This window comes from Microcaecilia unicolor, chromosome 2 (assembly GCF_901765095.1).
Source record: "Microcaecilia unicolor chromosome 2, aMicUni1.1, whole genome shotgun sequence".
Taxonomy (NCBI): domain Eukaryota; kingdom Metazoa; phylum Chordata; class Amphibia; order Gymnophiona; family Siphonopidae; genus Microcaecilia; species Microcaecilia unicolor.
The window spans coordinates 543223445-543240173 of NC_044032.1; the positions used below are offsets into that span (position 1 = coordinate 543223445).

The following is a 16729-nucleotide window of genomic DNA, read 5'->3' on the forward strand; positions in this document are numbered from 1 at the left end:
CAGAAAAGAGACATACATGTGCTCCACCACCAGCACACATGCCCATATGCACCATAATCACCACCACTATCAGCACACATATAAGTACACTTGCACCACCTCCACTCTACCACTAACATCACACACACACGTGCACCACCACCTCCTCCTTCTCCACTACCAGCACACACACATGTGCACCATCATCTCCACATCCACTACCAGCACACATGCACCTCGACCTCTACTACCAGCACACACGCACATGCACTTCCACTACCAGCATAAACACACATGCACCTCCACCTCCACTACCAGCACACATGCACCACCATCTCCACTTCCGCTACCAGCACACGTGCACCAACATCACCTGCACTACCAGCACACACACGTGCACCTCCACCACCAGCACACACGCACGTGCACCACCATATCCACCTCCAGCATTGTGAATCTTTCTGACTGAATAGTTCTGCTTTCTTATTGGTTGCACTGTGTGCTACCAACAAATATCTGTTGCCATGAGTGGGGCTAGATTAAGGGCAAATTAGGAACATGCTTAGGGTCCAAAGTTTAGAGGAGCCCTGTCAGATGTACTCAGGACACAGGAGGTTAGGATTGACAACTGACTGACTTTTTGTGGAATTCTACTGCTTTTTACCATCATTCGTGGAAGTTAGAAGGGAGACTAATATGTTCGGATATTTTTCAGAGTTTACAAACTCTATCTACAGATCTGCAATCCTCGCTTGTGCGAATGAGCCTGCCTTACCTGCTTCCAGAGTAACTAGCAGCAGAAACTGTGGGTAGGGTCTAGCCAATGGGAAAGCAGTGGGGTAAAACACTAAAAGGTAGCACTAGTAACAAGAGGTACTGAACCCTGTGCTGTAGAAATTAAGTTAGTTCGTGCACAAAACCCATTTTTGCATAGGGTGCCCACAAAATTGTGAGCTAAATTTGAGCTAACTAGTCACAAAGCCAAGTACACTTTATTGTATCAGCCTTGTAATCAGTACATGCAAAGGGCTTTTTGATTATATGCTTATATGTGTAGAATATAATTCATATTAACATCCATATGGAAGTAAAGTATGTGCAATTTCAGATATTCACTGTCTTGAATGGATTGTAAACTCTGTCAAGCAGCGACTGTCTCTTACGTATTGTGAGTATAGTGCTACATATTGTCTTGTAGCAGTACAGAAATGATAGTAGTAGTAGGAAATATAGAAACAGGTAAAGACAGCAGCAGATAAAGACATTTACATTTATATTTATGTTACATATTTGTATTCCACAGCTACCTGTACATTTAAATGTGCATCATAAAAAAAAGTTAGGCAATTCCTAATAAGCTACAACAAGAAAACAACAGCTAGCAACAAAAGTTAGGACCACACAAATTTTTGTAACAAATAGGATTTCAAAGCTTTCCTAAATTGTAGATAGTTTCTCAGTTGTTTTATACAAGTAGGCAACTTCTTCCATATTCGAGGAGCTTGGTATGAGAAGGATGAGACCAGTTGTGATTTAAGACATCAAACAGTTGAAAAATGGATTAACAGCTGATCACGAAAAGAGTATGAATTTCGACCAATGGAAGGATTAAGATGTGTTACCATATATAATGGAGCATTGTCACGTAGGATTTTTAAAAGAAATGTAAAGATTTTGAATTGTATTCGGGCATCTACCAGAAGCCAGTGAAGTTAAATATATATATAATGAAATACTATCAAATCTACCAATTGAAAAAATCATGACAGCAGTGTTCTGGATTGTCTGTAATATTTTTATAAGAAATTTTGAGCATCCAGCATACACTACATTGCAGTAGTCCAGTTGAGATAATAAGAGTGTCTGAACTAACAGACAAAATATGGGCAGTTCAATTGCCCTTAACTTTTTCAGCAGAAAAAAAAATTTTTTATTCATTCATTAACCTGTTGATCCATGGTAAGTTGATTATCTAATTGTACTCCCAAGACCCAAGCAGAGGAATCGAGAATGTAGTTATTATTCTTAAAGACAAGTGACAAATTGTTAAATATCTTGGCAGTAGGATTGATCCATACGAATTTAGTTTTTTCTTTATAAAGCTTCAAGCCATGGGATGAAACCCAGTTTCCCACCAGATCCATACAGGAACTAATATCTGTCATTGGTATCCCCTGATGATAAATGGAATAGAACCGAAATATCATCAGAGAAATATCATCAGCATATGTATAACATTTAGCATTGATTTTGTTCAGCTCCACTCCCAGGGATTGCATTAAAAGATTAAATAACACAAGTGGCAGTGGAGATCTCTGAGGGATGCCGCATTTAACCTTCCAAGTACTAGATATTGTACTCTTAATCTTCACACAATACTATCTGTGGGAAAGAAAATCCCTGAACCATTTTAGAACGTATCCCAAGAGGTTGAATCCATCTAAGATGTGCAGCAAAATCTCATTGTCCACAAGGACCATCCAGTCTGCTCATCAGTACCTACCACTAAGCTTACAATCACTTCTTCCTTCAGAGATTTTCTGTATTTGTCCTATGCTTTCTTAAATTCTGATACCATTATCATTTCAACCACTTCCACTGAGAGCCCTTTCCATAAAGAAATATTCTCTAGAGTCTACTCATTTCACTTTAATCCTGATCCCTTGTTTCAGAGCTTCCTTTCAGATAAAAAAGGCCTGCCTCCTGCGCATTTATACCATGAGGTATTTTAAGTGCTCTATCATATCTGATTTCTCCAGCCTTCCAAAATATACATATGCAGATTAAGTTGTGAATAGGAATAACAAACAGTGGGCCCTGTTTACTAAGGTGCATTAGTGTTTTTAACACACCTACAATTAGCGTGCACGCTAAACATTAGGCGCCTATAGGTATATTGTAGGCGCGTACATGGTTAACGTATGTTAAAAATGCTAATGCGCCTATAACGCGGCTTAGTAAACAGGGCCCATTGTTTGACATGTCTGTATGCAAATGCCAGAAGCCTAAGAAATAAGATGGGAGAGTTAGAATATATTGCATTGAATATAAAGATAGATATAATAGACATCTGTGAGACCTGGTGGAAGGAACATAGCCAATGAGATGCTATCATACCAAGGTACAAATTATATCACAGTGTTATGGTGGACCGAATTGGTGGAGGGGTAGCATTATATGTTAAAGAGGGCCTTGAATCAAATAGACTAAAAATTCTACAGGACACAAAACACACAATGGAATCCCTATGGATACAAATTCCATGTGAGAAGGGGAAAAGGATAGTAATGGTGCATGCACAATTTAATTAAATAACAAACTTTTTATCAAGCAATTATTGCCACTAATTAATTTTAATTGAACTTTACACATATAAATTTAGGCATGAGTTTTGCACCTAATTTTTATGTGCGATTTGAAAAGGGGGACATGGAATTGGGAAGGTCATGGGTGGAGCAAAGCATTCCTAAAATTAACGCACATTATTTTAGAATAACAGGTTACATGCTTACGTTAGATGTATACATTTGCACCACATTTCAGTTGGTGCAAATGACCACACTTATACTTAGGCATGATTCCTGGGCATAAACACTATTCTATAAACCATGCCTAACTAGAAGCACGGCTTATAGAATGCCACTTTTTTGTTGCTTTTTTTGCGCCATATAAACAATCTAGCCCTTTATGTGAGCAAGTCAAAGTGATGCATGTAGGAAAGAAGAACCCAAACTAAAGCTACATGATACAAGGTCCCACATTAGGAGTCACCGCCCAGGAAAAAGATCTAGGTATCATAGAGGGGAATAATCGAACGGCGGTGGCCATCTCCGGGGCCGGCTCCATAAATGGGCGGAGCCAACCATATTTTCGAAAAAGATAGCCGGCCATCTTTTTCTTTGCTAATACGGTTGGGCCCGGCCAAATGTCAGAGATGGCCGGCATCGATTTTTGGCAATAATGGAAACTAATGCCAGCGATCTGAAACCCAGCCAAATCCAAGGCATTTGGTCGTGGGAGGAGCCAGCATTTGTAGTGCACTGGCCCTCCTCACATGCCAAGACACCAACCGGGCATCCAAGGGGGCACTTCTAAAAATTAAAAATAAAAATAGCTCCCAGGTACATAGCTCCCTTACCTTGTGTGCTGAGCCCCCCAAATCCCACTACCCACAACTGTACACCACTACCATAGCCCTTAGGGATGAAGGGGGGCACCTGCATGTGGGTACAGTGGGATTTGGGGGGGTTGGAGGGCTCCCATTTACCACAAGTAAATGGTAAGGGGGGTTGGGCCTGGGTCCACCTGCCTGAAGTGCACAGTACCCATTAAAAACTGCTGCAGGGACTTGCATACTGCTGTCAGGGAGCTGGGTATGACATTTCAGGCTGGCATAGAGACTGGCAAAAAGTTTTTTTTTGTTTTTTGTTTTGGGTGGGAGGGGGTTGGTGACCACTGGGGGAGTAAGGGGAGGTGATCCCCGATTCCCTCCGGTGGTCATTTGGTCAGTTGGGACTCCTTTTTGAAGTTTGATCGTGGAAAAAAAAGGGACCAAGTAAAGCCGGCGAAATGCTCGTCAAGCCTGGATTTTTTTTCCCATTATCGGGCGAAGCCAGCCATCTCGTGAGCACACCCCCGTCCCACCTTCACTACCCTACTGGCACGTCCCCTTCAAGTTTCGCCAGCTCCGCAACGGAAAGCAGTTGAACCCGGCCAAAATCGGCTTTCGATTATACCGATTTGGTCGGTTTCAGGAGATCGCCGGCCATCTCCCGATTTGTGTCGGAAGATGACCGGGGATCTCTTTCGAAAATGAGCTAGATTGTGGATGATACATTGAAATGTTCTGCATAGTGTGACGCAGATAAAATGTTAAGAATTATTAGGAAAGGAATGGAAAACAAAACTGAGAATATTTGTATTTCTCCATGGTGCGACCACGCCTTGAATACTTTATGCAATTCTGGTCACCACATCTCTAAAAAAGATATAGCAGAATTAGAAAAGTACAGAGAAGGGTGACAAAAATGATAAAAGAGATGGGGTGACTTCCCTATGAGGAAGGTCTAAAGAGGCTAGGGCTGTTCAGCTTGGAGAAGTGATGGCTGAGGGGAGATATGATAAAGGTCTATAAAATAATGAGTGGAGTGGAATGGCTAGACGTGAATCGCTTGTTTACTCTTTCCAAAAGTACCAGGACTAGAGGGACACACATTGACGCTAAGTAGTAAGTTTAAAACAAACTGGAGAAAATATTTATTTACTCAACTTGTAATTAAACTGTGGAATTCGTTGTCAGAGAATGTGGTAAAAGCAGTTACCTTAGTAGGATTTTAAAAGGTTTGGATAATGTCCTAAAAGAAAAGTCCACAAGCCATTGTTAAGATCGACTTGGGAAAATTCACTGCTTATTTCTAGGATACTGTCAAACGATTATGGACCGTCACTCTGTCCAATTACACAAAATAACAAAAGATATGCACAGAGTGTATGAATGCAAATATAATAACCCTAAGGGCTATTGGCTAAGGTGAGGTAGAGTCTCATATATAATTCACGATAGTATTTCTTTCACTGAACAGGTGAATCTCTTATTCGTGTTCATTTCTTAATCATTGACTCAGCCTCCACCATCCTAAATGATACAGGTATATAACTAGTGACTTATACAACACTCTTAATACGATAATGCACACTGCACTTATCTTAAGAGCGCACCAACCTGCCTAAGATAAGTGCAGTGTGTATTATCGTATTAAGAGTGTTGTATAAGTCACTAGTTATATATCATTTAGGATGGTGGAGGCTGAGTCAATGATTAAGAAATGAACACGAATAAGAGATTCACCTGTTCAGTGAAAGAAATACTATCGTGAATTATATATGAGACTCTACCTCACCTTAGCCAATAGCCCTTAGGGTTATTATATTTGCATTCATACACTCTGTGCATATCTTTTGTTATTTCTAGGATAAGCAGCATAAAATCTATTTTGCTGTTCTGGGATCTTGCCAGGTACTTGTGACCTGGATTGGCCACTGTTGAAAACAGGGTACTGGGCCTGATAGACCTTTGGTCTGTCCCAATATGGCAACACTTATGTTCTTATGTCCTTTTATGATGTATGACGGTCCATAATCGTTTGACAGTATCCTAGAAATAAGCAGTGAATTTTCCCAAGTCGATCTTAACAATGGCTTATGGACTTTTCTTTTAGGACATTATCCAAACCTTTTACATACAACTACGACTCAAAATACCCGCCAGCCCTATCGAATACGCCACACTCCTAGACTGTCTAGACCCAGAAGACGGAATATACCCGGCAGACAGAACCTGGACCGAATTCAAATCACTATCAGAAGACCTCATCTCTGAAACACTCAAAAGATTCGCCAAATCCCACTGCAAACTAGATGTATGCCCAAACAACCTTATGAAATCAGCTCCTCAACAATTTATAATAGACCTAACAAACCATGTAAACTTCATGCTACAAAACGGACTTTTCCCAAAAGAAAAAGGAAAAATTCTACTCACCCCAATACCCAAAGACACAAAGAAAAGTGCAAACGAAATAACTAATTATAGACCAGTAGCATCCATACCTCTAATAACCAAAATAACCAAAGGGATGGTAACAAAACAACTTACAAATTATCTAAACAAGTTCTCAATACTGCATGACGCCCAATCAGGATTCCGATCAAATCACAGCACAGAAACAGTACTAATTACCCTGATGACCAAATTTAAACAAATGATTGCAAATGGCAACAATATACTCCTCCTACAATTTGACATGTCAAGTGCCTTTGATATGGTCGACCACGAAATCCTACTACACATACTTGAATACTTTGGCATCGGAGGCAATGTGCTAAACTGGTTCAAGGGGTTCCTAACCTTGCGCTCATACCAGGTCACATCAAATTCAACTATGTCTGCAGCATGGACACCGGAATGTGGAGTACCGCAAGGATCCCCTCTCACCAACTATCTTCAACCTAATGATGACACCCTTGGCCAAACAACTATCAAACCATAACCTTAACCCATGCATATACACTGATGATGTGACTATATACATACCATTCAAACAAGACATTAAAGAAATCTCCAATGAAATCAACCAAAGCCTACACATCATGAACACCTGGGCTGATGCATTTCGACTGAAACTGAATGCAGAAAAAACTCAATGCCTGATACTTACCTCCCAATACAACACGAATAAATTCAACGCTATAAACACACCAAAACTAAATCTTCCAATCTCAGAAACTTTAAAGATCCTTGGAGTTACTATTGACCGCCACCTAACACTTAAAACCCACGCAAATAACACAACCAAAAAGATGTTCTACTGCATGTGGAAACTGAAACGAATAAAACCATTCTTCCCAAGATCCATCTTCCGAAGCCTAGTGCAATCACTTGTGCTCAGCCATCTGGAGGGGCATTATCGAACGTCGCCGGCGAAATAGGTCGCCGGCGATCTATTTTGGCGGCGGCGCAACAGCTGGCCGGAACCGTATTTTCAAAAACGATGGCCGGCCATCTTTTTTTTCGATAATATGGTGTGGGCCGGCGAAATGCCTTGGATTTCGCCGGGTTTGAGATCTCCACTTTTGTTTTTCCGCAATAATGGGAAAAACTGCCGGCGATCTCAAACCCGGCGAAATCCAAGGCATTTGGACGTGGGAGGAGCCAGCATTTGTAGTGCAATGGTCCCCCTCACATGCCAGGACACCAACCGGGCACCCTAGGGGGCACTTCAAACATCTTTTATAAAAACCAAATTAGCTTCCAGGTGCATAACACCCTTCCCTTGTGTGCTGAGTCCCCCAAATCCCCCCCAAAACCCACTGCCCACAAGTGTGCACCATTACCCTAGCCCTAAGGGCTGAAGGGGGGCACCTACATGTGGGTACAGTGGGTTTTGGGGGGTTTGGGAGGGCTCAACATTACCCACCACAAGTGGAACAGGTAGGGGGGGGGATGGGCCTGGCTCTGCCTTTCTGCAGTCCACTGCAACCAACAACAACTGTTCCAGGGACCTGCATACTGCTGTCTGGGTGCTGGGTATGACATTTGAGGCTGGCATACAGGCTGGCAAAAAAGGTTTGTATTTTAATAATTTTAGTGTGGGAGGGGGTTGGCGACCACTGGGGGAGGTCATCCCCCATTCCCTCCGGTGGTCATCTGGTCAGTTGGGGCACCTTTTTGAGGCTTGGTCGTGAAAATAAAAGGACCAAGTAAACCCGGCGAAATACTGCTTATCGCCGGGTTTTATTTTTCCATTATCAGCGAAAGCCGGCCATCTGGTAGCCACGCCCAAGCCTGCCCATGTCCCGCCTTTGCTTCGCCGCCAACATGCCCCTTTGAACTTTCGCCGGCGAATCGAAGGGAAAGCGGCGAAGCTATCACAAATGTAGCTTTCGAATATATGCTTTTTGCCGCTTTTGCGAAATCGCCGGCCATATCCCGATTTGTGTCGGGAAATAGCCGGCAATTACTTTCGATTATAAGCTGGCTGGACTACTGCAACTCACTATATGCAGGGTGTAAGGAACAATTACTGAAGAAGCTCCAAACAGCCCAGAACACAGCAGCCAGACTCATCTTCGGGAAACCAAAATACGAAAGAGCGAAACCCTTACGAGAGAAGCTACACTGGCTCCCACTCAAGGAACGCATCACTTTTAAAGTATGCACACTAGTCCACAAAATTATTCATGGTGAAGCCCCAGCCTACATGTCTGACTTGATAGACCTACCACCCAGAAACGCTAAAAGATCATCCCGAACCTTCCTAAACCTCCACTTCCCTAACTGCAAAGGCATAAAATACAAAGTGCTGCACGCGTCAACCTTCTCTTATATGAGCACACAATTTTGGAACAAACTACCACGAAATCTGAAAACGATCCATGAACTAACCGAATTCCGCAAACTACTAAAGACCCATCTTTTTGAAAAAATATATCGAAAGGATCAAAACACATGAAGTCCACACACACTGTTAACAATGCATCAATACATCCTCTTCCGTACTTCTATCCCCCGCAATCTTACACGCTTAAACCTAATCTACAGGTAAAAAACAGAAAATATTATACCCGAACCATCTCTTGCTATCGCTCTGCTGCCCAATCAGGATCCGGTGTTCTTCTATTGTTTTGTTGTTCTTTGCCATTGTTTTATTCTCTTTAACGATACAGGGATTTGTTTTAATTTAACGCCTCATAATGTAACCATAATTATGTTGTAACAGATTGTACTTCCATCAATACAATGTATTGTAAGCCACAATGAACCCGCAAATAGGTGGGAAAATGTGGGATACAAATGCAATAAATAAATAAATATGATAACCACTGACCATTTTAGTAGCTGCTCTTTGGACTGACTGCATCCTGTTTATATCCTTTCGAATGTGTAGTATCCAGAACTGCATGTAGAACTCCAAGTGAGGTTTTACTAAAGACTTACATAGAGACATTGTTGCCTTGTCTTTTTTCCTGTTGGCTATTATCTCCCTTTGCATCCAAGCATCCTTCTAGGTTTTGCCATCACCTTTTCTACCTGTTTAGTCATCAGGTATGATCACTTCCAGATCCTGCCCTTCTTTTCTGCACAAAAATATTTCATCTCCTATACTGTACAGATTCCTTGAGATTTTACAGCCCAAATGTATCACTCTGGGTTTTTTTAACATTAAGTCTTACTCTAGACCCTTCGTGAAGCTTTGCTGCATTTCTCCTCCTGTTATTCACAGCTTCCAAGGTTCTAACCTGTTGCAGATTTTGGTGTCACCTGCAAAGTGCAAACCTTTCCCAGAAATGCTTACACAAAAAATGTTAGAAAGAACCAGACCAAGAACTGATGTCACACTACTGCTAGTGCCCCTATTCTCAGAGTGCACTCCATGTACCATACCTTTGGACACCTTCCAGTCAACCAGTTTCTGACCTAGTCAGTCACTTTAGAGCCCGTCCAGCTAACAAATCCTTGAAGTATTCTCCCTGTAAGTAATTTGGGGGTTTTACAACCTTTTTCCAATTATCAATCCAATTAATGAAATGGATATCTAGGCAAAAAACAGCTTTGGGCATCCCATGATTCTTATATGAGTTATACACTAAATAAGCATCAAGGGCCATTCAAGCTTGGGATAGTCTTTATTTATAGACCTAACACAGGCCATGTTTTGGCATCAGGGGTCAATGAAATAGATCAGTGTTTCCCAAGTCTGGTTCTGGAGTACCCCTTGCCAGTCAGGTTTTCAGGATATCCACAATGAATATGCATGAAAGAAATTTGCATATAATGGAGACAGTGTATGCAAATCAAGTTCATGCATATTCATTGTGGATATCCTGAAAACCTGACTGGCAAAGGGTACTCCAGAACTAGACTTGGGAAACACTGAAATAGATGGCTCCAATCTCAAAATGGCTGACATGACCTCCAGCAAAAATCTCGCCAGACTGCTGCTGGAAGTCATGGCAGTCATTTTCAATGAGGAAGACAGCAGGGGTGCATGAGAATAACTCCTTGCCCCAACACTCCACTAAACCACCAGGCGAAATGGTAGGCAAGGAGGGGAGGGCGGTGGGTGGGCAAGCTTACGGGTGTGTCGGGAGGCTGTCCTACCAGTGTTTTTGGGAGGATTGACTCTGTTTGGGCAGGCCTGTGGATCTGTCGGAAGGGAACTCTCGCTTTTCAAGGGTTGGGGAGGAAAGGAAGGGAAATGGAGGAATTCTAGACACTACGGGGGAGGGGGGAAGGAGAAGACTACTTGAATTTGAACCCTCGGTTTATATTTGAGTTAACATTTCCCCCCCACCCCCTTTTTGGGTGGAAAAATGCTATCGGTTTATATTCGAGTAGATATGGTAATATGTTCCTGTTACATGGTACAAGTTACATGAACAAATATTTAAACTGCATTGCTGTAGTTTACTGAGCTTTATTTTCTTCATACATTAACACAGTACTTTGATATTGATAGATGATTTGCTGAATATAGTTAAGTCTTCCAAAATACCATAGATTAGAAATACTGTCAGTAAGAACATTGGTCATATACATTATTATTTTATGGCTGTCTTATACTTTTCTCTGAAAAATCCTTACATCATATGATTTCAGACATTTCTTGGGATCATCAGTTACTGACACAAGAGTCCTGTGCGTCAAGTGATGTAAGTCTGAAGACACCTCCCCTGAATTATGGTCTTGGTCACCAGGCTTATTCATTAGGAGGATTGAAAAGGTGAGTAGAAAAGGTTGTGGACAATTTTACAAAGTAGAAGGTAAAAGATAAAAACCCAGTCTGCTAAGTTACTATGCTTATCCCTATTTTCTTCATTTTGGCCTTCTAGGGATATATCCCAGCTGCATGGTTCCTTGTGGCATATTACCTTATATGCAGGGAACTCGGGTTTTTTTTCCCCTGTGGTTCTATGTTATTCTCTGTAGATGAGGATACAAATTCCAATACTTATTCCAACACCCCTTCACCCCTACTTTTTTTCTTTTCCTCCTAACAGTTTTGTAATAATCTAAACAGCTAAAGCTAGTGTCAGAACATCTGGCCACCTGCATCCTTGTAATACTGCAGGTGCCACCAACCTGCTAATGTTGACCTGGTTATTTCTGTAGGAAATACCTGCTTCTTTTAACCACTTTTCATTTTCTTCTTGTTGCCTCTCTCTTTGCCTCAGTTTGAGAGTGAAGCATGTATTGTTTCTCAGTACTGCAATCTTCCAGCCCTGTTCTTACTACTGTTCTCTGCATTTGTCCTAAAAATATTTGAATTCCGTCAGTTTCCGTTACATCTGCTAGGTATTCCATGCATCGGTAAGCAAGTATTACAAGCAGTATAGAAGTCCTGGGAGACATCTGTCAGATTTCATTCAGGGAAAATCTCTTCAGATTAATAAATCTTCTTGAAACTTTTGACAGGTGCGCCACTTCCCACTGGTATAACTTCCTGGTGGGGCATCCTCAGTCTTAATTTTCTACAGAGCTGGTAAGATACATCCCGCTCACTTCCTGACTCACAGACAATTGAAGAGCAGTTTTCTAAAACTCAATAAGTTCATTTCTTTGTCAGTTTTGAGCTATGCAATTAATTTCATTCATCAAGGCAAAAACCATTTAGTGTAGCTTATTCCTATGCCTAAAAGTATGGACAGTGAGTTTAGGTACAGGAATAAGGTACACGTGGAGGGGCATTTTCAAACGGGGACCATTTCTAAGGGCGCCCAACTCTAAGGACGGTGCTGCGAAGGGGCGGGGAACCCATATTATCGAAACAAGATGGACGTCCATGTTTCATTTCGATAATTCGGTCAGGGACACCCAAATCTTGACATTTAGGTCAACCTTAGAGATGGTCATCCTTAGGTCGTTTTTCAGATGGTCGTCCTCGGTTTTCGGCGATAATGGAAACCAAAGACGTCTATCTCAAAAATGTCCAAATCCAAGCCCTTTGGTTGCGGGAGGAGCCAGCATTTGTAGTGCACTGGTCCCCCTCACATGCTAGGACACCAACCGGGCACCCTAGGGGGCACTGCAGTAGACTTCAGAATTTGCTCCCAGGTGCATAGCTCCCTTACCTTGGGTGCTGAGCCCCCCCCAACCCCCCCCCCCCCCCCCCCCCAGGTCCACCTGCCTGAAATACTCTGCGCCCACTACAACTGCTCCAGGCACCTGTATACTGCTGCGATGGACCTGAGTATGGCATTTGAGGCTGGCATAGAGACTGGCAAAAAAGTATTTTTAAACTTGTTTTTTTTATGGTGGGAGGGGGTTAGTGACCACTGGGGGAGTAAGGGGAGGTCATACCCGATTCCCTCCGGTGGTCATCTGGTCAGTTCGGGCACATTTTTGAGGCTTGGTCATGAAAACAAATGGACCAAGTAAAGTCGGCCAAGTGCTCGTCAGGGACGCCCTTCTTTTTTCTATTATCGGCCAAGGACAACCATCTCCTAATCACGCCCCAGTCCCACCTTCGCTACCCTGCCCCGACACGCCCCTGTGAACTTTGGTCATCCCTGTGACGGAAAGCAGTTGAGGATGTCAAAAAATCGGCTTTCGATTATGCCGATTTGGATGACCTTGCGAGAAGGACACCCATCTCCCGATTTGTGTTGAAAGATGGGCGTCCTTCTCTTTCGAAAATAAGTGTGTAAGTGAATCTTGCCTTGATGAATGAAATTACTTTCATAGCTCAAAACTGACAAAAAAAATGGACTGGGTGAGTTTGGAAGAGTGCTCTTCAGTTTATTTTTTTTCTATTTTTCTGTTTTCTTGCAGTCTCCCTTTTTGGCGCTTGGTGATTCAGGCTGGCCTATTTTTTCAGGGACGCCCTTCCTTTTTCCATTATCGGCCACGGACGTTCATGTGTTAAGCACGCCCACATTCCGCCTTTGCTATGCTTCTGACATGCCCCCGGGAACTTTGGTCGTCCCCGCGACAGAAAGCAGTTGAGGATGCCCAAAATCGGCTTTCAATTATGCTGATTTGGGTGACCCTGTGAGACAGACGTCCATCTTCCGATTTGTGTTGAAAGATGGGTGCCCTTCTCTTTCGAAAATAAGCCTGAAAGTGTCGTTAGTTGCTCTGTGCTATGCATTTGACTCTGAGTGGTATAGGCTATAATGTTCCCTCTTATGACTGCTTTCACAGTTTCTAAAAAAAAAAAAAACAGCGGGTCATTCACATACTACTTGTTATGGGCCAAGCAAGTATTGTTAGAAATGTGTGTCTTGAGATAAATGCAAAAGGGAACTGCCAACTTCTAGCTCTCGGATCAGTCTGATAGATAGTCATATTGATCCAAATTAAGGCATGGTCAGAAATTTCACAAGGGACAATTGCTCCATTATCAATAACTGAGAGAAAAGTTTTAGCGACAAAAACATAATCTAACATTGAAAATGTACCATGCATTTGGGATGTGTGTGTGTAGTCCAGTTTCCCATGGATAGTACAAACACTACAAATTCACCAAGTCCAGAACTTTGCATAAATATGGAAAGCCTTTTGCACTAATCATGGATTGTAATCCCAAGCAGGCAGATTTATCTAGCTGTAGATCCATCACAACTACCCAGCAAAGACCCAGGAGGTGCATACAAGGTTTCACAAGATGTTTGAAGAAAAATGGTCATAGACATTGGATGTGTATACACCTAGAAGGACACACTCTCTGTTCTGATGGTTCACCATCATTATCTTTAGTTAATAGAATAGTCTGACGTTACAATGATTTATGCAACAATAGTGCCCCACTTCTCTCTCTTGAACCAGATGGGGGGAAATGAATTTTCCTCACCCATTCTCGCTTAAGCTTGTTATGTTCTGCATCTGTGAGCCGGGTTTCCTGAAAACATGTTACATCTGCTATATGATGCTTAAAGGTATTTAGAATTTTTGTACTTTTTAATAGAAGTAGTAATACCCAAGCTGTTCTATGATATGAATCTCATACTGGATTTAACCATAGTCACCTACTAGGAGCATATAATATGCAGATATATAGTATTTAATCCACACATCAGATGACCAGCCCTTACCTGTCTGTTTAGGGCACAGACGTTACCCACCTAGCATAAACAGGAAAAGAGAGGTAGCAAACCTGTCCACACAAGTTTCCTATTTAATATGCAATTGTACAAAAAAAAAACTCCCACCCATCTAACTGGAAGTTGTTTTCCCACCCCCTATCCCTCCCCCTTCCAGAAGCCCAACCACAAACACATGCTCGTACAGTGAGGCCAACAGCCCCTCAGGGAACCGGACACGTATTTGTGTGTATTATGACCCCAACTCACTTATTACCATTCCACAGATCACTTCATACACCTTTTATTCTTTCCCCAACAGGACTTTTATAATTGCCCTCCCCCCAAAAAGACATAGAGGGGCATAATCGAACGAAAACATCTATCTCCATGGGCGTTTATCTCCAAGAATGGGTCCGTGAAGGGGCGGACCGAACCGTATTTTCGCAAAAAATAGACGCCCATGTTTTATTCGACAATTTGTGAGCTGGGCGTTTTTGTTTTTCAGTGATAATGGAAAATGAAAGCGCCCAGCTCAAAAACGAACAAATCCAAGGCATTTGTTCGTGGGAGGGGCCAGGATTTGTAGTGCACTGGTCGCCCTCACATGCCAGGACACCAACCGGGCACCCTAGGGGGCACTTTTACAAAAACAAAAAAAAAAAAGGTAAAAGAGCTCCCAGGTGCATAGCATCCTTCCCTTGTGTGTTGAGCCCCCCAAATCCCCCTCAAAACCCACTGCCCACAAGTCTACACCATTACTATAGCCCTAAGGGGTGAAGGGGGGCACCTACATATGGGTACAGTGGGTTTGGGGGGTTGGACGACTAATAAGCATTAAGCAGCACAATTGTAACATGTAGGGGGGATGGGCCTGGGTCCACCTGCCTGAAGTCCACTGCACCCCCTAACAACTGCTCCAGGGACCTGCATACTGCTGCCAGGGAGGTGGGTATGACATTTGATGGTGAAAATAAAAAGTTGTGAAACATCATTTTTTTTTGTGGTGGGAGGGGGTTAGTGACCACTGGGGGAGTCAGGGGAAATCATCCCCGATTCCCTCTGGGGGTAATCTGGTCATTTAGGGCACCTTTTGGGGCCTTATTCGTGTAAAAACAGGGTCCAGGAAAAGTGCCCTAAATTCTAGCTACAAACGCATACTTTTTTTCCATTATCGGCGAAAGGCGTCCATCTCTGTTCGGGTGATAACCATGCCCCAGTCCAGCCTTCACCACGCCTCCGACACGCCCCCGTCAACTTTGTACGCTTCCGCGATGGAGTGCAGTTGAAAACGTCCAAGTTTGGCTTTCGATTATACCGCGTTATTCGTTTTTGTGAGATAAACGTCCATCTCCCGATTTAGGTCGGAACTTGGGCGTTTTTCTCGTTCGATTATAAGCAGGATATTGCCTTATATGCCCTTGGTCCCATAATATAGCAACATTGCAGCAATCCTCAGCATTATCCAACTACAAAACAAATACCATGTACCAAAGCACTCATCCATATCCAGGCAGCTATAGTAATACTCTTAATCTAAAGTAACATAATAGATGACAGCAGATAAAGACTTGTATGGTCCATCCAGTCTGTCCAACAAGATAAGGTATGATGTGATACTATATATGCATAATTTATGCATACTTGATCTTGATTTGTCCTTGACATTTTCAGGGCACAAACTGTAGATGTCAGCCCAATACTGTCGTTGTTCTCCAACTACTAAAATTATCATTGAAGCCCCTACTCCAGCCCATCCAAATCTATCCAGCCACAATCAGGGCACAGACTGGTAGAAGTCTTCCCAGCACTGGCCTTGCTTCCCCATTACTGGAGTTGTCATCTAAGCACTGCTAAACTTGTTTGGTTCCATTCTTTCCATAAACGGTTCCTTTGTTTTTATCCCAGGCATTTTTGAATTCTGTTACCATCTCCACCACCTCCAGTGGTAGGACATTCCAGGTATCTACCACTTTGTCTGTGAAAAAGTACTTCCTGATATTATTCCTGAGTTGGCCCCCTGCAACCTAAATTCATGTCCTCTAGTTCTACCACCTTCCCATCTCTGGAAAAGGTTTGTTTGTATATTAATACATTTCAAATATTTGAATCTCTGTATCATATCACCCCTGTCTCTCCTTTCCTCCAGGATATACATCTTCAGGTCATC

General features: G+C 42.5%; 1 protein-coding gene across 1 annotated transcript in view; it reads left to right on the forward strand.

Moving 5' to 3' along the window:
• The window catches only part of LIMCH1 (LIM and calponin homology domains 1), a 633274-nt gene that overhangs the window by 590637 nt on the left and 25908 nt on the right, over positions 1 to 16729 (forward strand). The window contains exon 32 of the mRNA XM_030191338.1: positions 11138 to 11261. Within this exon, the coding sequence (XP_030047198.1) occupies positions 11138 to 11261 (124 nt within the window). The remainder of the gene's footprint in view (positions 1 to 11137; positions 11262 to 16729) is intronic.